Below are 23,963 nucleotides of genomic sequence, written 5' to 3' on the forward strand. Positions count from 1 at the left end.
TAAGCGCTGGGGTAGATACAAGGTAATCAGGTTGTCCCACGTGGGGCTCACAGTCTTCATCCCCATTTTACAGATGAGGTCACTGAGGCCCAGAGAAGTGAAGTGACTTGCCCAAAGTCACACAGCTGACAAGCGCTTAGAACAGTGCTTTGCACATAGTAAGCGCTTAATAAATGCCATTATTATTATTATTATTATTATTAAGTGGCGGAGCCGGGATTTGAACCCACGACCTCTGACTCCAAAGCCCGGGCTCTTTCCACTGAGCCACGCTGCTTCTTCTTCTGATTAGCTTGTAGAGAAGCAGCGTGGCTCAGTGGAAAGAGCCCGGGCTTTGGAGTCAGAGGTCATGGGTTCTAATCCCGGCTCCGCCAATTGTCAGCTGTGTGACTTTGGGCAAGTCACTTAACTTTCCCCATGCCTCAATTACCTCATCTGCAAAATGGGGATTAAGACTGTGAGCCCCACAAGAGACAACCTGATCGCCTTGTAACCTCCCCAGAGCTTAGAACAGTGCTTTGCACATAGTAAGCGCTTAATAAATGCCATTATTATTATTATTATTACCTACCCAGTGCTTGGCGCATAAGTGCTTAACAAATACCACCATTATTATTACGATTATGTGGCACAGCCCGGATTAGAACCTAGGTCCTCTGCCTTTACAACCACACCATGCGTCTGTTTGATTCTCTTGACTCTAGCACAGTATCTGGTGCGTAGGAAGCACTTAATACACACCATCAATCAATCAACCAATCAATCGTATTTATTGAGCGCTTACTATGTGCAGAGAACTGTACTAAGCGCTTGGGGAGTACAAATTGGCAACACATAGAGACAGTCCCTACCCAACAGTGGGCTCACAGTCTAAAAGGGGGAGACAGAGAACAAAACCAAACATACTAACAAAATAAAATAAATAGAATAGATATGTACAAGCAAAATGAATAAATAGAGTAATAAATATGTACAAACATATGTACATATATACACCATCATCATTAGGGCTGTACACGGAGCCTACTTTATTTAATCTCAAAAAAATGAGTCAGTGCATAAAAATGAGCCGGGGCGCCCTACTGTTGGGGGAAAAAAAAAAGCAACAGTCCTCTGTAACAGCCTTTATTTAGCACTCTCTCCAAAATAGGGCAAAAATGAAGGAATAACGTATATGTCCCCCCTCTCCCAAATGAAACTGCTGACAAGACTAATAAGCAACAGAGGCAAGTCACAATGAAAACTGATGTTGCAGACGGACGACAATCTGTGAACTGTATCCTGTTAACTTAGTATTTCCCATTTCGGTAACACTTTCAGGCAGATCGATTCAGAACCATAAATTCACATCAAGAGGAGTGACGGCCAATCACATCCAATTTAAACGAAAAGAAAACCCCCCACAAAAACACCGACCTTAAAGATTTCTAATTTTAGGTGGAGATCTTTCCACTGTGCTAAAGTGCGTGAGTTTTTCCGGAGACTGAAAAACCTTACTCATGAGTTAATGACTCAAAAAAAAAAAAAATAAAAGGATAAGATTTGAAAGACCATATAAACCATAGCTGTCAAATTCAGACCTGGAAAGAGAAGGGTTCCACCTTAAGTGTGCCTTGGTAAACCACGAAGTGACATCTACTGTCATTATAAATCATTCAATCGAAAATGGGATTCAGGGAGGAAACCAGCACCTAATTCCAACTGCCAGCAGATTAGGATCTTAAAAGGTCAAATAAGAAAAAAAACCAAACCCAAATGCCACTCGGAGAAGTTTGGAAGCACTTTAAAAGGCTGTTTAACAAAGCGGGAAGGGGTAGACACCTTCTTCACAAGGTTAGGGGCAGGGGACAGTATTCAAGAACGGTGCTTTGCACATAGTAAGCGCTTAATAAATGCCATCATCATTATTATTATTATTATTATTATTATAGGATTGCTTTCTACCTAAAAACGTAAAGAATCGCTGGTTGCTAGATTTCCACCACAGATGGGATGCTCAAAGGTCACCTGAGGCAGGGAGAAGAAGAGGGCACGATTTAGCGGCGTGGCTCAATGGCTAGAGCCCGGGCCTGGGAACCGGCAGGACCTGAGTTCTAATCCCGGCTCCGCCACTCGTCTGCTCTGGGCAAATCACTTCACTTTTCCGTGCCTCAGTTCCCTCATCTGGAAGAGTGTGAGCCCCATGTGGGGCGGCGTCCTACCTGATTAATTTGATTCTACCCCGGTGCTTGGCACTTGTACATATCTATTCTATTTATTTTATTTTGTTAGTATGTTTGGTTTTGTCTCCCCCTTTTAGATTATGAGCCCACTGTTGGGTAGGGACTGTCTCTATATGTTGCCAATGTGTACTTCCCAAGCGCTTAGTACAGTGCTCTGCACACAGTAAGCGCTCAATAAATACGACTGATGATGATAAGCGCTTAACAAGTGACATCATCATCATCATTATCATTATCATTGCCCCAGCGCTTAGTACAGGGCCTGGCACGTGGTAATTTTGTTATCGTGTTCTCTCCCAAGAGTTTAGTACAGTGCTTGGCACGCAGTAAGTGCTCAATAAATGCAACTGAATGAATGAACAAATAGCATAAGAAAGGAAAATACGGTTAAGGCCAATCTGCTTGGGGTGGGGGGTGGTCTTTGTGCCCTCTGGCTGCCCACGGAGGGCCCGAGGTGGGGCATTTGGGCATTTTCCGTCCTTGTTTCCAAAGTAGGTGAGATGGGCACCCTCCTTCAAACGGCAGCCGAGAGAGAGAGAAGAGGAAGAGGACAACGTGGACCCCAGCGGGGGCAGAAGACGGTGCCAGGGGAGTGCTAAGCACTGAGCAGAGCGGTCCGCACAGAGGACGGGCTTGGTGGAGAGGCCTGGATGACCGGAGGGGTCGGAGGTGTTTGTGGCAGGCCATGCTGTGCCCCCTCCCCAGCAGGACTTGATGATAATGATGACATTTATTAAGCGCATACTATGTGCAAAGCACTGTTCTAAGCGCTGGGGAGGTTACAAGGTGATCAGGTTGTCCCACGGGGGGCTCACAGTCTCAATCTCCATTTTACAGATGAGGTAACTGAGGCCCAGAGAAGTGAAGTGACTTGCCCAAAGTCACTCATCTGACCGTTGGCGGAGCTGGGATTTGAACCCATGATCTCTGACTCCAAAGCCCGGGCTCTTTCCACTGAGCCACGCTGCTTCTTCACTTCTGCACGGGGCTCTCCGCCCGGCGCCTGGCACAACGCTGGGCACAGGGTGGGCGCCCCTTCTCCCCACAAGCCCCGTGTTGGTCACAGCAGCCGCCGGGGGGGTTGGGGGGGCCGCCCGGACACACACACACACACACACACACACACACAAAGCAGACCCCTCCCTACACTCATGTAGACCCTCTCCTCCCCACACACCGATGTGGATCCCCCAACACACACACACACACCCCGATGCAGACCCCTCCCAGCCCCTGTCCCATATGGGGCTCGCAGTCTTAATCCCCATTTCGCAGATGGGGTAACTGAGGCCCAGAGAAGTGAAGTGCCTTGCCCAAGGTCACAGAGCAGACAGTTGGGGGTGCGGGGTTTTAGTACCCAGGTCCTTCACGACTCCTAAGACTGTGAGCCCGATGCTGGGTAGGGACCGTCTCTCTAGATGTTACCGACTTGGACTTCCCAAGCGCTTAGTCCAGTGCTCTGCACACAGTAAGCGCTCAATAAATACGATTGAATGAATGAATGAACAGGCCGATGCAGACTCCTCCCCACACACACACACTGATGCAGACCACCCCCCCCCCACCGATGCAGACCCCTCCCCATACACACACGCACCGATGCAGACCTCTCCCCCCCCCCACACCGATGCAGACCCCTTCCCCCCCACACCGATGTAATAATAATAATAATAATTGGCATTTATTAAGCGCTTACTATGTGCAAAGCACCGTTCTAAGCGCTGGGGAGGATACAGGGTGATCAGGTTGTCCCACGTGGGGCTCCCAGTCTCAATCCCCATTTTACAGATGAGGTAACTGAGGCCCAGAGAAGTGACTTGCCCAAGATCACACAGCAGACATGCGGCGGAGTCGGGATGCAGACCCCTCCTCCCCCAACACACCGATGCAGACCCCCCCACACACACCTCCCCCTCGATGCAGACCCTCCCTCCCCCCAGCCCACCCCCCGATGTAGACCCCCCACACACACACAACCCAACGCAGGCCCCTCCCCACGCCCCCCTACAGCGATGCAGACCCTTCCCCCCATCATTCCTTCCTTCAACCGTATTTATTGGGCGCTTACCGTGTGCAGAGCACTGGACTAAGCGCTTGGGCAGCCCAAGTTGGCAACATCTAGAGACGGTCCCTACCCGACGGCGGGCTCACAGCCCCCTCCCCATCCCTCTGTCTGTCCGTCCGTCCGTCCGTCCGGTCCCCTCCCGTCCCCGGGGTCCCCGGGGCGGACTCACGGAGGCGGCGGCGGTGGGTGTGGGTGCGGGTGTCCCGTCGTTGGGCGCCCCTCCGGCGGTCCAGCAGGCCGCCCAGCATCACGTTGAGGCGGGGGGCGGGCCCGGAGGGGGAGGGGGAGGCGGCGCCGGGGGGGTCCCGCCCGGGGGGGTCCCGCCCGGGGGGGGCGCAGGCCCCGCAGAGGGTGTGCCCGCACGGCAGGGGGACGGGCCGGCGGAGCAGGCGGCTGCAGCGCGGGCAGCGGAGCAGGGCGGGCCCGGGGGCCGGGGGGCCGGGGGCCGGGGGCCCGAGGTCCGGGGGCCCGGGGGCGGCGCGGTGGCAGCCGCTCCTTTCCCCCGCCGGGCTGGGGGCCGGCCCGGCCCGTCCGGAGGGCGTGCACATCCCCGCCGCCACCGACAGACGAGAGGACGGACGGACGCACGTCCGCACGTTGCGCGGGCAGGCGCGGCTTTGACGCCCGCCGGGCGGGGAGGCCGGAGGACCCCCTCCCTCCCTCCCTCCCTCCCGCCCCCCAACTGGCTTCGGGAACGGCCAATCCCGAGCCGCAGCGCAGCCCCGACCCCGCCCACTCGCCCCGGAGCCACGCCCCCCGAGGGTTCAGGCCACGGCCTATCCCGAGCCGCAGCGCAGCCCCGACCCCGCCCACTCGCCCCGGAGCCACGCCTCCCTGAATGTTCAGGCCATGGCCAATCCCGAGCCGGAGCGCAGCCCCGGCCCCGCCCACCGCTCCCAAAGCCCCGCCCACTCCATGGGCCCCACCCCTTCCCAGCCCTCAGCCCCCCTGGGGATTCAGGCCACGGCCTATCCCGAGCCGCAGCGCAGCCCCGACCCCGCCCACTCGCCCCGGAGCCACGCCTCCCTGAATGTTCAGGCCATGGCCAATCCCGAGCCGGAGCGCAGCCCCGGCCCCGCCCACCGCTCCCAAAGCCCCGCCCACTCCATGGGCCCCACCCCTTTCCCAGCCCCCCGCCCCCCTGAGGGCTCAGGCCACGGCCAATCCCGAGCCGCAGCGCAGCCCCGGGCCCGCCCACTCGCCCCGGAGCCACGCCTCCCTGAATGTTCAGGCCACGGCCAATCCCGAGCCGCAGCGCAGCCCCGGCCCCGCCCACCGCTCCCAAAGCCCCGTCCGCTCCATGGCCCCGCCCCCTTCCCAGCCCCCCCGCCCCCCTGAGGGTTCAGGCCACGGCCAATCCCGAGCCGCAGCGCAGCCCCGGCCCCGCCCACTCCCCCAGGAGCCACGCCCCCCGAGGGTTCAGGCCACGGCCAATCCCGAGCCGGAGCGCAGCCCCGCTCCCGCCCACCTCTCCCCGGAGCCACGCCCCCCGAGGGTTCAGGCCCCGGCCCCGCCCACCGCTCCTAAAGCCCCGCCCACTCCCCCCGGAACCCGCCCCTTTCCCAGGCCCCGCCCCAGGAGGTTTCGGGCGAGGGCCAATCCCGAGCCAGAAGGCAGGCCCCGCTCCGCCCACCGCCCCAAAGACCCGCCCAAGACTGAATTCCTTGTCTTCCCTCCCAAACCCTGCCCTCTCCCTGACTTTCCCATCTCTGTTGACGGCACTACCATCCTTCCCGTCTCACAAGCCCGCGATCTGGGCGTCATCCTCGACTCCGCTCTCTCGTTCACCCCTCGCATCCAAGCCGTCACCAAAACCTGCCGGTCTCAGCTCCGCAACATTGCCAAGATCCGCCCTTTCCTCTCCATCCACACCGCTGCCCTGCTCGTTCAAGCTCTCATCCTAGCCCGTCTGGACTACTGCATCAGCCTTCTCTCTGATCTCCCATCCTCGTGTCTCTCCCCACTTCGATCCATACTTCATGCTGCTGCCCGGATTGTCTTTGTCCAGAAACGCTCAGGGCATGTTACTCCCCTCCTCAAAAATCTCCAGTGGCTACCAATCAACCTGCGCATCGGGCAGAAACTCCTCACCCTGGGCTTCAAGGCTGTCCATCACCTCGCCCCCTCCTACCTCACCTCCCTTCTCTCCTTCTACTGCCCAGCCCACACCCTCCGCTCCTCCACCACTAATCTCCTCACTGTACCTCGCTCTCGCCTGTCCCGCCATCGACCCCCGGCCCACGTCATCCCCCGGGCCTGGAATGCCCTGCTCCCTCTGCCCATCCGCCAAGCTAGCTCTCTTCCTCCCTTCAAGGCCCTGCTGAGAGCTCACCTCCTCCAGGAGGCCTTCCCAGACTGAGCCCCTTCCTTCCTCTCCCCCTCGTCCCCCTCTCCATCCCCCCCATCTTACCTCCTTCCCTTCCCCACAGCACCTGTATATATGTATATATGTTTGTACATATTTGTTACTCTCCTTATTTATTTATTTTACTTGTACATATCTATTCTATTTATTTTATTAGTATGTTTGGTTTTGTTCTCTGTCTCCCCCTTTTAGACTGTGAACCCACTGTTGGGTAGGGACTGTCTCTATATGTTGCCAACTTGTACTTCCCAAGCGTTTAGTACAGTGCTCTGCACACAGTAAGCGCTCAATAAATACGATTGATGATGATGATGATGGGCCAATCCCGAGCCAGAGCGCAGTCCCGGCCCCTCCCACTCTCCCCGTAGCCCCGCCCCTTTCCCAGCCCCCCCGAGGGTTCGGGCGAGGGCCAATCCCGAGCCAGAGCGCAACCCAGGCCCCGCCCACTCTACCCCGGGACCCGCCCCTTTCCCAGGCCCCGCCTCCGCAGGTGTCGGGCGAGGGCCAATCCCGGGCCAGAGCGCTGCCCCGCCCCGAGGGCTCGGGCCAATCCTGAGCCAGAGAGCAGCCCATGCCCCGCCCACTCCTTAGGCCACGCCCCTTTCTTACACACACACCCCTCGGGTAACCGGATAACCGAGCCATCCGTCTCTCTCCCTCCCTCTGCGTGTTCATTACTGATAATAAAAATAATAATGATGATATTTGTTAAGGGCTTACTATTCTAAGTGCTGTTCTAAGCGCTAAGCGTTTACAAGGTTATCAGGTTGTCCCGGGGGGGGGGGGGGGGGGGGTTTCACGGTTTTAATTCCCATTTTACAGAATTAATAACAATAACAATGAGGGGGAGCTAATAAGCAAAAAAGAGGCAGAGTCGGGACTAGAACCCAGGTCCCTCTGACTCTCAGGTCTGTGCTCTATCCGTTAGGCCACACTCCTTAAACCCAAATATTCAATCTGTCACAAAATCCAGTTCAACCTTCACATTACTAAAATCCTTTCATTCATTCATTCAATCACATTTATTGAGCACTTACTGTGTGCAGCACTGGACTAAGCGCTTGGAAAGTACAATTCGGCCACCAATCCACCCTTTCCACTCCTTCCAAACTGCTACCATGGTAATCCAAACATTTATCCTATCCTGCTTTGATCATCAGCCTCCTGTCTCTCCCCACTCTAGACCGTATTTCATTCTGCTGCCCAGATCATTTTCTGCAGTTTAACGTTCAGTCCCTGATTCCCCACTCAAGAACCTCCAGCGGTTGCCCATCCAACAGAAACTCCTTACCATTGACTTTAAAGCACTCAATCACCATTCCCTCTCCCCCTTCCCTACCTCACAGCTCTACTACAACCTAGCAAGCATTTTCCTCCTCTAATAGCAACCTCTTGCCTACATCCCGCCTCTGGCCCGAGTCATCCTCGTTAATATCTTACAATTACTCTCTCCACTGTAAAAACCTTACCCAAGACATCTCCTTTCAAGAGACCTTCCCGCCACTCCCTCCTGAATCACCTTTGCACTTGGATTTATTCCCTGTATTCACCCCTCCCTCAGCCTCACAATACTTATGTACATATGTCTGTCTCTCGGTCAGGGTTTGGCAGGTAACCAATTCTCTGAAAACATCACCTATTCGCTCTTTGGGCCACAGCCCCAAGACAGATGGCCACAATGTTAATCTAACATAAGAGTGCGGTAGTCAAAATCCACCCGCTAACCAGTAACGTACAGACAGCAGCCTGAGGCCTTTTCAGACTTTATTAGGGGGAACACAACCTTGATTAGTTTTCATCCACATTGACCGTCTGCAGGTCTGAAAAACAAAACAGAGAAACAGGTTTCAACTAAAGAATGGTCAAGAAGCACAGCTTTCGCCCCAGGTCCTGGTGATTCCACGCGTCAGGCTCAAATAGGTGGAAATATGCGGTCAAACACGTTCAGACCCCGCTAAAAGGTTTATAGCCTAACAGACTCCTCAAAAAGGTCCAGGCGCATGGCTAGATTTTAAGCTTGCTGTGGGCAGTGAACGTGTCTACCGACTCAGATGTACTCTCCCGAGCGCTTAGTACAGTGCCCCGCACACGGTAACCGCTCAATAAATACGACCGACTGAATGACGGCTAACAGGTAGGTAGGCAAGATGGGAACACGGATGCCACCCGATGTGCCAGGACCACAGAGCCCGGCGCGCTCAACAGCGGGCAACGGGAACACATGCTGCCTTGTGACTTGGAAGTCAAACATGCTCTGTTCTAACACAGCTAAAGAGGAGGTCTCTGTTCGGCCTAGCGGAGTCCTCTCAGAAAATTACAATAGTTGCCTGCCTCCCGGGGACGCCGGCTAAAGGGGAAGGAGACACGGAAACACCGAAGGCGGCCGCCCCGTGAGCCTACTCACTTTTGAAGGTGGTGACGGGTACGTAGGTGACCAGCGTGTACAGCTTGTTGGGAGAGTCTTCGTCTTCATTGCGCTTCCTGGACAGACGCACCCGCATGCGGTAGGGGACGTTCCTAAGCGCAAAAGTTTCAGACGGTGATTGGCAAAGGAGATGTCCGGCTGCCGGCTCACAGACCCCCATCTATTCTAGTCCCAGGCTTGCCGCGTAGGAAGCGCTGAACAAACACCATTAACAAACACAAGCCATAAAACCCCCCATGGTTTTCTTCTTATGGTATCTGTTAAGCGCTTGCCGTGCGCCAGGCACCTTATTAAGCACTGAGGTAGAGAGATGGCCATCAGGTTCGACCCAGTTCCCGTCCCACATGGGGCTCAGTCTTAACCCCTATTTTTACAGATAAGGTAACCGAGGCCGGATCAGGACCCAAGTCCTGTCTTTCAAGCTTGTGCTTTTTCTACTAGGCCACACTGTTTCTCTGCTACCTGAATGCTTAGGAAGCCGGGGGTGGGGGTGAACGGCAAATCCTCAGGGCTAAAACACGTTCCTGGTAGGGGCTGGGTGGGAAATAGAACTAGAGAAGTCCTGCGGGGCAGAAGGAACAGTGGGGGACACCCCCATTACAGCCAGTCGCGAGGCAGGGTCCTGTTTCCTCAGAGTCCACCTACAAACTCACCTTATTCCTTTGGCCCAGACAGCCTTGTTCAGCCTGGTGTCGATGCGTACGTCGGGAGTTCCCATCTCCTTCATGGCAAATTTACGGATCTCCTTGAGGGCGCGGGGAGCCCTTTTCTTGAAGCCCCTGGGTATTTTACAAGAGAAAGGCATTTCTGAGTAAGCGCTCCCTTGGAGCTGGATCATTTCATCATCATCATCATCAATCATATTTATTGAGCGCTTACTGTGTGCAGAGCATTGTACTACGCGCTTGGGAAGTACAAGTTGCCAACACAAGTTGGCATTTCCTAAGGCAGACGCACCCCAAAAGGACACTTTGAACAATGACAACTGGGGCCAGAGAAAACTGTACTCTACTGTCCAAAATGTCCTTGCAAAATGAGGCGTTTCAGGGCTCAAACTCGGCAGGACGAAAAGTAGACACTGAGGAGCCTCTTTAATCAGGTCGTCACACTAAAAGTAGAGATCACAGCACAGTTCCACCCCAGAGTTTCCGGCTTCATTTTAACTCCCCGATGGGTGGTTTTCAGAGGGCCAGAGCAACTAAAGAGCTACGCACCAAGAAACCTCGTGTGAAATCTTTCAAAGCAAAATAGTAATTGGTTACTGTTAGTCGACAGTACTTCCACATAAAAAGGTGTCCAAGCGGTATACAAAAGTGCTGTGGGGCTGGGAAGAGGTGGGGAACAAAGGGAGCAGGGTGATGCAGAAGGGAGTGGGAGAAAAGGAAAATGGGGCTGTGCCTTCAATAATAATAATAATCGTATTTTTTTAAGCTCTATGTGCCAAGCACTGTTCTAAGCGCTGGGGTAGATCCAAGCTTTTTTTTTTTTTTCTCTGTCTCCCCCTTTTAGACTGTGAGCCCAATGCTGGGTAGGGACTGTCTCTATATGTTGCCAATTTGTACTTCCCAAGCGCTTAGTACAGTGCTCTGCACATAGTAAGCGCTCAATAAATATGATTGATTGATCCAAGCTAATCAGGTTGTCCCACATGGGGCTCACAGTCGTTATCCCCATTTTACAGATGAGGTAACTGGGGTGCAGAGAAATTAAGCGACTTGCCCAAGGTCACACAGCAGACAAGTGGCGGAGCCGGGATCAGAATCCATACCGTTTCAGCACAACACGAAAAAGGTACGGCGGTCAGGAAAATATTCCTTGAATCGATCCCTCTGAAGAGCTGAAACAGAGCACATCTCTGGGAGGGTGGAACTCGGACTAACCTCTGGGCTCAGGAAGCGTGGCCACAGTGAACCCACCCTTTCGTCTCCATCCGAACTGCGACCACATGAATCCAATCACTTATCCTAGCTTTCCTGGATTACTGTATCAGCCTCCTGCCTCTCTCCACTCCAGCCGGTACTTCAATCCATCAATCAATCAATCGTATTTATTGAGCGCTTACTATGTGCACAGAACTGTACTAAGCGCTTGGGAAGTACAAATTGGCAACACATAGAGACAGTCCCTACCCAACAGTGGGCTCACAGTCTAAAAGGTACTTCACTCCGCTGCCCGGATCATTTCGCTCCCGAAACGTTGAGCTCATGTCTCCCTACTCCCCAAAAGCCTCCAGCGGTTGCCCGCCCACCTCCTACCTCACCTGGCTACTCTACAACAACCCCGCCCGCACATTTCACTCCTCTAATGCTAATCCTCTCAATGTACCTGAGAGGATTAATGTACCTCGATGTACCGCCAATCCCAGGCCTCCTCAAATCCGACAATGACGCTCCCCACCTTCAAAGCCTTATGAAAAGCAGCGTGACTTAGTGGACAGAACACACGCTTTGGGAGTCGGAGGACATGGATTCTGATCCCGGCTCTGCTGTGTGGACAAGTTGCTTAACTTCTCTGCACCCCAGTTACCCCATCTGTAAAATGGGGATAACGACTGTGAGCCCCACGTGGGACAACCTGATTAGCTTGGATCTACCCCAGCGCTCAGAACAGTGCTTGGCACATAGTAAGAGCTTAAAAAAATACGATTATTATTATGGAAGGCACAGCCCCATTTTCCTTTTCTCCCACTCCCTTCTGCATCACCCTGCTCCCTTTGTTCCCCTCCTCTTCCCAGCCCCACAGCACTTTTGTATATCATTTTAATCCTTGTCCCCTCCACTGAACTTGTAAGCTCCCTGTGGGCAGGGACGGTGTCTATCACCTGGTGAACTGCACTCTCCCAAGTGCTTGATTCAGGGCTCAGTAAGTGCTCAATGAATACCATTGTTTGAAGCGGCCCTGAACAAATGATTATCATTAACAAATCATTAACAAATGAACAAATCATTTATCATTAAGGCAGGGCGAGGCACAAAGGAGTGGGAGACGAATCTGGGAAGGCCTCTGGGAGGAGCTGGGCAGTGTGGCTCAGTGGAAAGAGCCCGGGCTTTGGAGTCAGAGATCATGAGTTCAAATCCCGGCTCCGCCAATTGTCAGCTGTGTGACCTTGGACAAGTCCCTTCACTTCCCTGTGCCTCAGTTGCCTCATCTGTAAAATGGGGATTAAAACTGTGAGCCCCCACATGGGACAGCCTTGTAACCTGCCCAGTGCTTAGAACAGTACTTTGCACATAGCAAGCGCATAACAAACACCATTATTATTCTCTGGGCCTCAGTTACCTCATTGTGAGCCCCACGTGGGACAACCTGATCACCTCGGGTCTATCCCAGTGCTTAGAACAGTGCTTGGCCCGTAGTAAAGCGCTTAATACCATCACTATTATTAAAATGTCAGAGAGGTTCATGAGTGCTGGCGGTGGGGGTAGAGGAAGTCAGGGCGAGGCGGGGGGGGGGGGTCAATGTGGGAAGGCCTCTGGGAGGAGCTGGGCAGCAGGCTTTGGAGTCAGAGGTCATGGGTTCAAATCCCGGGTCCGCCAATTGTCAGCTGGGTGACTTTGGGCAAGTCACTTCACTTCTCTGGGCCTCAATGACCTCATCTGGAAAATGGGGACGAAGACTGTGAGCCCCCCCGTGGGACAACCTGATCACCTGTTGCCAACTTGTACTTCCCAAGCGCTTAGTACAGTGCTGTGCACACAGTAAGCGCTCAATACATACGACTGATTGATTGATTGGGCGCTTACTGTGTGCAGAGCACTGTACTAAGCGCTTGGGAAGTACAAGATGGCAACATATAGTGACGGTCCCTACCCAACAGTGGGCTCCCAGAGGGAAGGCTTCTGGGAGGCGGTGGGCCTTACTCACACTCCGTGGATGCGCTTGTGGATGTTGATGGTGTACTCCCGCGTCACCACCTCGTTGATGGCGGAGCGGCCCTTCTTCTTCTCGCCGCCCTTCTTGGCTGGAGCCATCTAGGCGGGGACAGAGCCCCATCACCGCCGCGTCACGCTACGCCCCGCCGTCCCCCCGGCCGTCCCCCCCCCGCCATCGGGCGGCGGACCCCCGGGCCTCTCCCCGGAGCAGCCCCGCGGGCCTCCGGCCGCCCTCCCCGAGGAGGATGGACGCGGATGGTCCCCGGCACCGCCGCCCGCCATCCCCATCACCCACCTCCTCTCTCCGGGCCCAGAGCGCAAAGGACCGGAAGTACGTCACCGAGGCGCGGAAGGAACTTCCGGCGCAAGCCCCGCCCCCCAGGGAGCGGCGTAGGGAGCGGCGCGCGCGGCGTGACGTCACTTCCGCCCCCGCGCGGCCTGGTCGCTGAGGCGCCTGAGCGGCCGGAGCAAAAATAATAATAACAATAATAATAAGGATAAATAAAAATGGAACTCATTAAGCTCTTACTATGTGCAAAGCGCTGTTCTGTTACTATCAGATGTAATTATAATAATGGCATTTATTAAGCGCTTACTAGGTGCAAAGCACCGAAAGCACTGTTCTATTGCTGTTATATAGAATTATAAGAATGGCATTTATTAAGCACTGTTCTATTACTATTATATATGATTGTAATAATGGCATTTATTAAGCGCTTACTATGTGCAAAGCACTGTTCTATTAGTTCTATAGAATTATAAGAATGGCATTTATTAAGCGCTTCCTATGCGCAAAGCACTGTTCTGTTAGTTCTATAGAATTATAAGAATGGCATTTATTAAGCGCTTCCTATGCGCAGAGCACTGTTCTGTTAGTTATATAGAACTATAAGAATGGCATTTATTAAGCGCTTACTATGTGCGAAGCACTGTTCTATATCATTGTAATAATGGCACTTATTAAGCGCTTACTATGCAAAGCACTGTTCTATTATAATTAGAATAATGGCATTAAGCGCTTACTATGCGCAAAGCACTGTTCTATTAGTTATATAGAATTATAAGAATGGCATTTATTAAGCGCTTACTGTGTGCGAAGCACTGTTCTATATCATTGTAATAATGGCACTTATTAAGCGCTTACTATGCAAAGCACTGTTCTATTATAATTAGAATAATGGCATTAAGCGCTTACTATGCGCAAAGCACTGTTCTATTAGTTATATAGAATTATAAGAATGGCATTTATTAAGCGCTTACTATGTGCGAAGCACTGTTCTATATCATTGTAATAATGGCACTTATTAAGCGCTTACTATGCAAAGCACTGTTCTATTATAATTAGAATAATGGCATTAAGCGCTTACTATGTGCAAAGCACTGTTCTATTAGTTATATAGAATTATAAGAATGGCATTTATTAAGCGCTTACTGTGTGCGAAGCACTGTTCTATATCATTGTAATAATGGCACTTAAGCGCTTACTATGTGCAAAGCACTGTTCTATTATAATTAGAATAATGGCATTAAGCGCTTACTATGCGCAAAGCACTGTTCTATTAGTTATATAGAATTATAAGAATGGCATTTATTAAGCGCTTACTGTGTGCGAAGCACTGTTCTATATAATTGTAATAATGGCACTTAAGCGCTTACTATGTGCAAAGCACTGTTCTATTATAATTAGAATAATGGCATTAAGCGCTTACTATGTGCAAAGCACTGTTCTGTTACTATTATCTATGATTGTAATAATGGCATTTATTAAGCACTTACTATGTGCAAAGCACTGTTCTATTACTGTTCTATATAATTATAAGAATGGCATTTATTAAGCGCTTACTATGTGCAAAGCACTGTTCTATTAGTTGTAATTATAATAATGGCATTAAGCGCTTACTATGTGCAAAGCACTGTTCTGTTACTATTATATATGATTGTAATAATGGCATTTATTAAGCGCTTACTATGTGCAGACCACTGTTCTGTTACTGTTCTATATAATTATAAGAATGGCATTTAAGCGCTTACTATGTGCAAAGCACTGTTCTGTTAGTTATAATTATAATAATGGCATTAAGTGCTTACTATGTGCAAAGCACTGTTCTATTACTATTATATACGATTGTAATAATGGCATTTATTAAGCGCTTACTATGTGCAAAGCACTGTTCTATTACTGTTATATATAATTGTAATAATGGCATTTATTAAGAGCTTACTATGTGCAAAGCACTGTTCTATTACTATTACATATAATTGTAATAAGGGCATTTATTAAGCACTTACTATGTGCAAACCACTATTCTATTACTATTATATATAATTATGATAATGGCATTTATTAAGCGCTTACAATGTACAAAGCACTGTTCCATTACTATCATATATGATTATAATAATGGCATTTATTAAGCGCTTACTATGTGCAAAGCACTGTTCTATTATTGTTATATATAATTATAAGAATGGCATTTATTAAGCACTTACTATGTGCAAAGCACTGTCCTAAGCGCAGGGGAGGTTACATGTATAATTATAATGATTATAATGCATTGATTAAGCGCTTACTATGTGCAAAGCACTGTTCTATTATTATATATAATTATAATAATGGCATTTATTAAGCACTTACTATGTGCAAAGCACTGTTCTATTACTGTTATATATAATTATAATAATGGCATTTATTAAGCACTTACTATGTGCAAAGCACTGTTCTATTACTGTTCTATATAATTATAAGAATGGCATTTATTAAGCGCTTACTATGTGCAAAGCACTGTTCTATTAGTTGTAATTATAATAATGGCATTAAGCGCTTACTATGTGCAAAGCACTGTTCTGTTACTATTATATATGATTGTAATAATGGCATTTATTAAGCGCTTACTATGTGCAGACCACTGTTCTGTTACTGTTCTATATAATTATAAGAATGGCATTTATTAAGCGCTTACTATGTGCAAAGCACTGTTCTGTTAGTTATAATTATAATAATGGCATTAAGTGCTTACTATGTGCAAAGCACTGTTCTATTACTATTATATACGATTGTAATAATGGCATTTATTAAGCGCTTACTATGTGCAAAGCACTGTTCTATTACTGTTATATATAATTGTAATAATGGCATTTATTAAGAGCTTACTATGTGCAAAGCACTGTTCTATTACTATTACATATAATTGTAATAAGGGCATTTATTAAGCACTTACTATGTGCAAACCACTATTCTATTACTATTATATATAATTATGATAATGGCATTTATTAAGCGCTTACAATGTACAAAGCACTGTTCCATTACTATCATATATGATTATAATAATGGCATTTATTAAGCACTTACTATGTGCAAAGCACTGTTCTATTATTGTTATATATAATTATAAGAATGGCATTTATTAAGCACTTACTATGTGCAAAGCACTGTCCTAAGCGCAGGGGAGGTTACATGTATAATTATAATGATTATAATGCATTGATTAAGCGCTTACTATGTGCAAAGCACTGTTCTATTATTATATATAATTATAATAATGGCATTTATTAAGCACTTACTATGTGCAAAGCACTGTTCTATTACTGTTATATATAATTATAATAATGGCATTTATTAAGCGCTTACTATGTGCAAAGCACTGTTCTATTACTGTTATATATAATTATAAGAATGGCATTTATTAAGCGCTTACTATGTGCAAAGCACTGTTCTATTACTGTTATATATAATTGTAATAATGGCATTTATTAAGAGCTTACTATGTGCAACGCACTGTTCTATTACGGTTATAATTATAATAATGGCATTAAATGCTATGTGCAAAGCACTGTTCTATTACTATTATATATTATTATAATAATGGCATTTATTAAGCGCTTACTATGTGCAAAGCACTGTTCTATTACTATTATATACAATTGTAATAATGGCATTTATTAAGCACTTACTATATGCAAAGCACTGTTCTATTATTATATATAATTATAATTATAATAATGGCATTTATTAAGCGCTTACTATGTGCAAAGCACTGTTTTATTACTATTATATATAATTGTAATAATGGCATTTATTAAGCACTTACTATGTGCAAAGCACTGTTCTATTACTGTTATATATAATTATAAGAATGGCATTTATTAAGCACTTACTATGTGCAAAGCACTGTTCTATTACTATTATATATAATTGTAATAATGGCATTTATTAAGCGCTTACTATGTGCAAAGCACTGTTCTATTGCTATTATATATTATTATAATATCATAATGGCATTTATTAAGCACTTACTATGTGCAAAGCACTTTTCTATTACTATTATATATAATTGTAATGGCATTTATTAAGCGCTTACTATGTGCAAAGCACTGTTCTAAGCGCTGGGGAGGTTACATATATAATTATAATGATTATAATAATGGCATTTATTAAGCACTTACTATGTGCAAAGCACTGTTCTAAGTGCTGGGGCAGTTACATATATAATTATGATTAGAATAATGGCATTTATTAAGTGCTTACTACATGCAAAGCACTGTTCTAAGCGCTGGGAAAGTTACAAGGTGATCAGGTTGTCCCATGTGGGGCTCACAGTCTTAATCCCCATTTTACAGATGAGGTACATATCTGTATATATGTACATATGTATGTATCTTTGTACATATTTACTATTCTATTTATTTTATTTTGTTAATATGTTTTGTTTTGTTGTTTGTCTCCCCCTTCTAGACTGTGAACCCACTGTTGGGTAGGGACTGTCTCTATATGTTGCCAGCTTGTGCTTCCCAAGCGCTTAGTACAGTGCTCCGCACACAGTAAGCGCTCAATAAATACGATTGAATGAATGAATGAATACAAGGTTATCAGGTTGTCCCACGTGGGGGCTCGCAGTCTTCACCCCCATTTTCCAGATCAGGGAACTGAGGCCCAGAGAAGTGAAGTGACTTGCCCAAAGTCACACAGCTGACAATTGGTGGAGCCAGGATTTGAACCCATGACCTCTGACTCCGAAGCCCGGGCTCTTTCCACTGAGCCACGCTGCTTCTCCGGAGCTGTCAGGAGGGCTCCAGTTTCGATGCCCAGGCCCGGCCCTACATATTTATGTTATAATAATAATAATAATGGCGTTTATTAAACACTTACTAAGTGCAAAGCACTGTTCTAAGCGCTGGGGAGGTTACAAGGTGATCAGGTTGTCCCACGGGGGGCTCAGTCTTCATCCCCATTTTCCAGATGAGGGAACTGAGGCACAGAGAAGTTCATTCATTCATTCAGTTGTATTTATTGAGCGCTTACTGTGTGCACAGCACTGTACTAAGCGCTTAAGTGACTTGCCCAAAGTCACACAGCTGACAATTATATATGTACATATCTATCTGTTATGATAATAATAATAATGATGGCATTTATTAAGCACTTACTATAGGGAAGCAGCGTGGCTTAGTGGAAAGAGCCTGGGCTTTGGAGTCAGAGGTCATGGGTTCAAATTCCTGCTCCACCAGTGGTCAGCTGTGGGACTTTGGGCAAGTCACTTCAGTTCTCTGGGCCTCAGTTACCTCGTCTGGAAAATGGGGATGAAGACTGTGAGCCCCCCGTGGGACAACCTCATCACCTTGAAGCCTCCCCAGCGCTTACAGCACTGCTTTGCATATAGTAAACGCTTAATAAATGCCATTATTATTATTATTATTATTCTTATGTGCAAAGCGCTGTTCTAAGTGCTGGGGAGGCTTGTTAAGCTTGGGTCGGCCCTACACACAAGCACCAAGCTCCGGGCCCCCGGATTAATTTTTTTTTTAATGGCATTTATTAAATTCGTGCGACATGCCCGCCCCTGTACTAAGCGCCGGGGTAGTTACAAGCATATCTGTGCCTCACATGGGGCTCTCAGTCTTGATCCCTATTTTACAGATGAGGAAACAGACGCAGAAAAGGTAGAAGTGACTCGCCCAAGGTCACACAGCAGATAAGTGGCAGAACTGAGATTAGGGCACAGGTTTTCTGGCACCCAAGCCCACGCTCTCCTCCCTAGGCCGTGCCGTTTCTTTTCCTTGCCGGCTATTTTATCGGCATTGCTCCCACTGTACGGAACTTCCCACCCATTCCGCCTCGCGCATCCTCTCGGCTCTCAAAAGACCAGTCGTTTTCGCTCCAACACTTATTTCGGTTCTAGGTTCTGATGGAGGGTTGAGGAAACCGTGACAGCTGCTTCAAGTCTAAAACAAATCATTACATTGCCAAGGGAACCAAGTTTAAGCCTTTAAATACCTTACTAGAATCAGATTACGCGGTACTAGGGCGCTATGAACTCGAATTTCACCCAAGGTGGCGGACGGCACGTGGCATGAATTATTGTTGAAAACAACGGGCACAATTCTTGGGTGACCCAAACTCTGGTTGTGACGTATTTCCTTTTAGCCCTTTCTCGATAGTTGCCTGCCCCGGAGGCTGACCTACTCATCAATGTAATCGTAATCGAAAATCAGAGTGGAGTGCACAGTGGGAAGCCCGGAATGTCTGGGGAAATGCTCCAGGAGTTGGGTTTAAAATGAAGACCAGGTCGATGCAGAAATATTTAGAAAACTTTGTTGGGACCAGCAAAAGCACAGTCCGGGAACCCAAACTTTCTGCAAGACGTAGAAATCAAATATGACCAAATATTAAAACGGTTTCAATTACCAGCATTGAAACAAGTATTAGTGCAAAAAAAAAAGCCAATCATACAGCTGCAAACGTAAAGGACCAACCTGAAAATTCAGTCCTTTCCTCCCAAGAGCTGCCCCTTTTATCCTCTCGTTTCCCCCCTCAGTGGACAGCATCCCCCCATAGTTTTTTCAGTGTTGAAAGAAAACCAGGAGAGGATAGAGTGCTGCTTTTACAGCTCGCAGACTAATTTCATGAAGCTTTTTTTTTCCATCAGTGAGCATCGGCGTAGCTTGCCGATGCAACTCAGAAAATTGTTGGAATCAAGACGTACTCAGCTTGAGGGCTTCGGTTTGACTGTGGCGGCTCAGCTCAGCGGCTTTGAGACCGTACTGGTTTAACTTGGCACTCTCCAGTTTGGGTTTGATGTCCACTGGCTTTTCAAAGAAGTTGACCAGTGACTGTTCCGTCAAGAGCGACGCCAGGATGTGTTCGAGAGAGACAGACCAGTCCCCTTCGGCTAATCCGAGCGAGGGGGAGTCCTTCTGGGGGTTCCTAGTTGACTCGACGAACACAGAGTCCCGTTCAGAAGCTCCGGCGGAGCTTTCGGCCTGCGGGTCCTCCGGAAAGTCTTCCGAATTACTTCCCGAGCTCCTGCTGCTCTGCCCCACCTCCCCAATCTGTAGCAGCAGGGTGGTGACCGTGGCGATGGCTTGGTATAAGTCATTTTCCTCCGGGTCTTCGTGGAACATGCTGTATAAAGTTTTGCAGAATTGGATGAACTCTCTCTAGAAAACACAGAAATGAAGGTCAGCTTAGCAGCCGCGGAGAGAATCATCCGCTCGAAAGGTCTTGCAATTCAGTGACCTGTGCTCTGCACATAGTAAGCGCTCAATAAATACGATTGATGATGATGATGATGACCTCCTGCGGTCTCTCCTTAATCTGGAAATCGGGAAAGGCCTATTTCAACCATTCAAAAGGACACAGGGAGCCGACTGCCAGGAAAGAATAGGTTTGCGTACACTCCCTTCTGCGGACTCTCCAGACTGAGCCCCTTCCTTCCTCTCCCCCTCGTCCCCCTCTCCATCCCCCCCTTCTTACCTCCTTCCCTTCCCCACAGCACCTGAATATATGTATATATGTTTGTACATATTTATTACTCATTTATTTTACTTGTACATATCTATTCTATTTATTTTATTTTGTTAGTATGTTTGGTTTTGTTCTCTGTCTCCCCCTTTTAGACTGTGAGCCCACTGTTGGGTAGGGACTGTCTCTATACGTTGCCAATTTGTACTTCCCAAGCGCTTAGTACAGTGCTCTGTACATAGTAAGCGCTCAATAAATACGATTGATGATGATGATGCGGTAAGGCTAGAATGGAACTCGGGCCACAGGGTTTAAACTCTCACAGAAAACACCAAGATTGGTACACGTGGGGCCGTGTCTGTTCTGCTCCGGCAAAACTTGCCCAGGGTCTTGGGAAGGCTGTAAGGCTATTTGGTAAGCGCCACGCAAGTTCCCAAGGGTGGCTTTTCTCCCCTGGCTTTGGGGTAGTGTGGAGTGGTTACGAACAGCACTTCTTTGAGCTGCCGTGGAACGAGTCTGGTAACCTACTTTCCGGTCTCGGAGGAGCTGTGGGCTTCTGATAAGCGTCCGTGTCGGCTACCGGATAGCCCTGATGTTTAAGATTACCAGCAAGATGGGCGGGGGGCTCTGGCTTTTTCACTGAATTCCCACATGAGTATCATCCATCAGATTCCCTCACATGGAGGGAGAGCTCACCTCCTCCCGGAGGCCTTCCCAGACTGAGCCCCCTTTTTCCCCTCCTCCTTCCCATCCCGTCCCGCCCTACCTCCTTCCCCTCCCCACAGCACCTGTATATTTGTTTGTACAGATTTATTACTCTATTTTACTTGTACGTATTTACTGTTCTATTTATTTTGTTAATGATGTGCATCTAGCTTTATTTCTATTTATTCTGATGACCCCTGCCCACATGTTTTGTTTTGCTGTCTGGCTCCCCCTTCTAGATTGTGAGCCCGCTGTTGGGTAGGGACGGTCCCTATATGTTCATCATCATCAATCGTATTTATTGAGCGCTTACTGTGTGCACAGCACTGTACTAAGCACTTGGGAAGTCCAAATTGGCAACATATAGAGACAGTCCCTACCCAACAGTGGGCTCACAGTCTAAAAGGGGGAGATATGTTGCCAACTTGTAGTTGCAATATGTAATATTGCAATATGTAGTTGCAATATGTTGCCAACTTGTAGTTCCCAAGCGCTTAGTACAGTGCTCTGCACACAGTAAGCGCTCAATAAATACAATTGAATGAATGACTGAGGATGCTGTTGGTATTTGTTAAGCGCTCACTACGTGCCAAGGTGGTGTTTAGGATGTGCCCTCTCCACGACAAAGGACTAGGCAGGTGAGGAGGCCTGAGAGTCCCAAATTTTTTGACTTGTGTTTTTGATTCTGGGTTTTAATTCCAGCTCTACCGCTCGTCTGTTGTGGGACCTTCTGTGCCTCAGTTTCCTCATCTGTAAAATGGGGATTAAGACTGTGAGTCTGTTTTCCTCTCTAGGCTCTAAATTTGCGGGCATGGAATATGTCTACCAAGCCTCCCAGTCGCTCAGGACGGGGCTGGGCCCACAGTAAGCGCTCAATAAGTCCGACTGACTGGCTGACTGTCATCTCGCCCGCTACCAGAGAGCAGAGTGGGCTTGCCGAGAGCACCAAGCAAGGCGTCATCAGGTGCGAGCTTGGTTTCTAGCTGTTAGAAAGCAGGATTGTGTACTGAATCATCGTCATCATCATCATCAATCGTTATTTATTGAGCGCTAACTATGTGCAGAGCACTGTACTAAGCGCTTGGGAAGTACAAATTGGCAACATCTAGAGACAGTCCCTACCCAACAGTGGGCTCACAGTCTAAAAGGGGGAGACAGAGAACAAAACCAAACATACTAACAAAATAAAATAAACAGAATAGATATGTACAAGTAAAATAGAGTAATAAATATGTACAAACATATATACATATATCATCATCATCAATCGTATTTATTGAGCGCTAACTATGTGCAGAGCACTGTACTAAGCGCTTGGGAAGTACAAATTGGCAACATCTAGAGACAGTCCCTACCCAACAGTGGGCTCACAGTCTAAAAGGGGGAGACAGAGAACAAAACCAAACATACTAACAAAATAAAATAAATAGAATAGATATGTACAAATAAAATAAATATTGAATTACCTTCCCCCTCCCTCAGACACACAAACCAAGCACACCTTGACAGAAGACTGGACAGCCTCGCCACCCCTAGATCTGCTGGTAAGGTAAATCCCATACCTGGCTCATTTTCGGTAATTCCTTCTCAGTTTTGTCTTTTTCTCTGGCTAAGTCCTTAAGCATCTGCTTCAACTGCTTCTGATAATCCATGGCATCCCCTTGAGAGGCAGAGAAAGGAGTAAGTGAGGTTCAGAAGAGAAAGGGGGAGGTTTTCCAGAGGTTGGCCAACAAGTGGCACAAACCTGAGTTCTCATCTTGGCTCTGCCAATCGCCTGCTGTGGGACCTTGGACAAGTCACTTTGCCTCAGTTTTCTTAGCTATACAATGGGGATTCAAAACCTGCTTGTCCCCCCACCAATTTAGAAAGGGACAGGGGCTCTGTCAGACCTGATTATTTTGCTTGGCACATAGTAAGTGCTTAAATAGGGCAATTATTATTATTCTTCAGGCTTTTCCCAAGTCTTTGGAGAAACAGCATGGCCCAGTTGATAAAGCACGGGCCTGGGAATCAGAGGGGCCTGGGTTCAAATTCCAGCTCCACTACTTGTCTGCTGTGTGAGCCTGGGCATATTACTTCACTTCTCTGTGCCTCAGTTACCTCATTTGTAAAGTGGGGATGAAGACAGAGTCCAGTGTGGGACATGGACTGTGTCCAACCTGATTTGCTTGTATCTATTCCTGCGCTTAGTACAGGGCCTGACACCCAGTAAGCACTTAAAATACCATTAAAAAAAAGCCCTCAGAGAAGGCGGGAAGCCACCGGCAGCAGTGAGGGGCAAGGTCATCCCGAAGGCTCCTGGCGAGGGGGAGAAGAGGTTTCAGGGCTGAAGCAGCGACCTCACCCTCGCTCCCGAAGAGGCCTGGGGGTCCCACAGAGGAAAAAGTCCGAGCCAATTACCGGCCCCAATGGCAGGCTCCCGATTCCTTCAGAAAATCTGAAAAACAAGCTGCGCAACGGTGGGGCGGACAGAAGGGCTACCGGACGGGTAGAGGGCAAGGAGCTGGAGCAGTCTCAAATGTTGGGGGGGCCGGCTTAATCGTCTGTGGAAAGACCCCACTCCCTTGT

At 48.5% G+C, this 23,963-nt stretch overlaps 3 protein-coding genes across 4 annotated transcripts in view; 1 reads left to right on the plus strand and 2 right to left on the minus strand.

Annotated features, from left to right (window-relative positions):
- Positions 1-5,202: 5,202 nt before the first annotated feature.
- Positions 5,203-7,208, plus strand: LOC119941269 (vegetative cell wall protein gp1-like). The gene is made up of 3 exons (XM_038761650.1): positions 5,203-5,325; positions 5,417-5,900; positions 7,021-7,208. Exons 1-3 carry the CDS (start codon positions 5,203-5,205, stop codon positions 7,206-7,208), a joined length of 795 nt encoding a protein of 264 aa, XP_038617578.1.
- Positions 7,209-8,399: 1,191 nt separating this feature from the next.
- Positions 8,400-13,303, minus strand: RPL31 (ribosomal protein L31). The gene is made up of 5 exons (XM_038761909.1): positions 13,245-13,303; positions 12,942-13,048; positions 9,731-9,856; positions 9,057-9,169; positions 8,400-8,472 (listed from the first exon to the last, which is right to left on the minus strand). Exons 2-5 carry the CDS (start codon positions 13,046-13,048, stop codon positions 8,441-8,443), a joined length of 378 nt encoding a protein of 125 aa, XP_038617837.1. The 5' UTR covers positions 13,245-13,303; the 3' UTR covers positions 8,400-8,440.
- A 6,224-nt stretch (positions 13,304-19,527) lies between these two features.
- The window catches only part of TBC1D8 (TBC1 domain family member 8), a 77,015-nt gene continuing 72,579 nt past the window's right edge, over positions 19,528-23,963 (minus strand). For both annotated transcript variants that reach the window (XM_038761757.1, XM_038761756.1), the window contains exons 19-20: positions 22,958-23,055; positions 19,528-20,386 (exon numbers count right to left, since the gene is read on the minus strand). In XM_038761757.1, the coding sequence (XP_038617685.1) occupies positions 19,922-20,386; positions 22,958-23,055 (563 nt within the window). In that variant the 3' untranslated portion in view covers positions 19,528-19,921. The remainder of the gene's footprint in view (positions 20,387-22,957; positions 23,056-23,963) is intronic.

The sequence above is a fragment of the Tachyglossus aculeatus genome, chromosome 20 (assembly GCF_015852505.1).
Source record: "Tachyglossus aculeatus isolate mTacAcu1 chromosome 20, mTacAcu1.pri, whole genome shotgun sequence".
Classification (NCBI taxonomy): domain Eukaryota; kingdom Metazoa; phylum Chordata; class Mammalia; order Monotremata; family Tachyglossidae; genus Tachyglossus; species Tachyglossus aculeatus.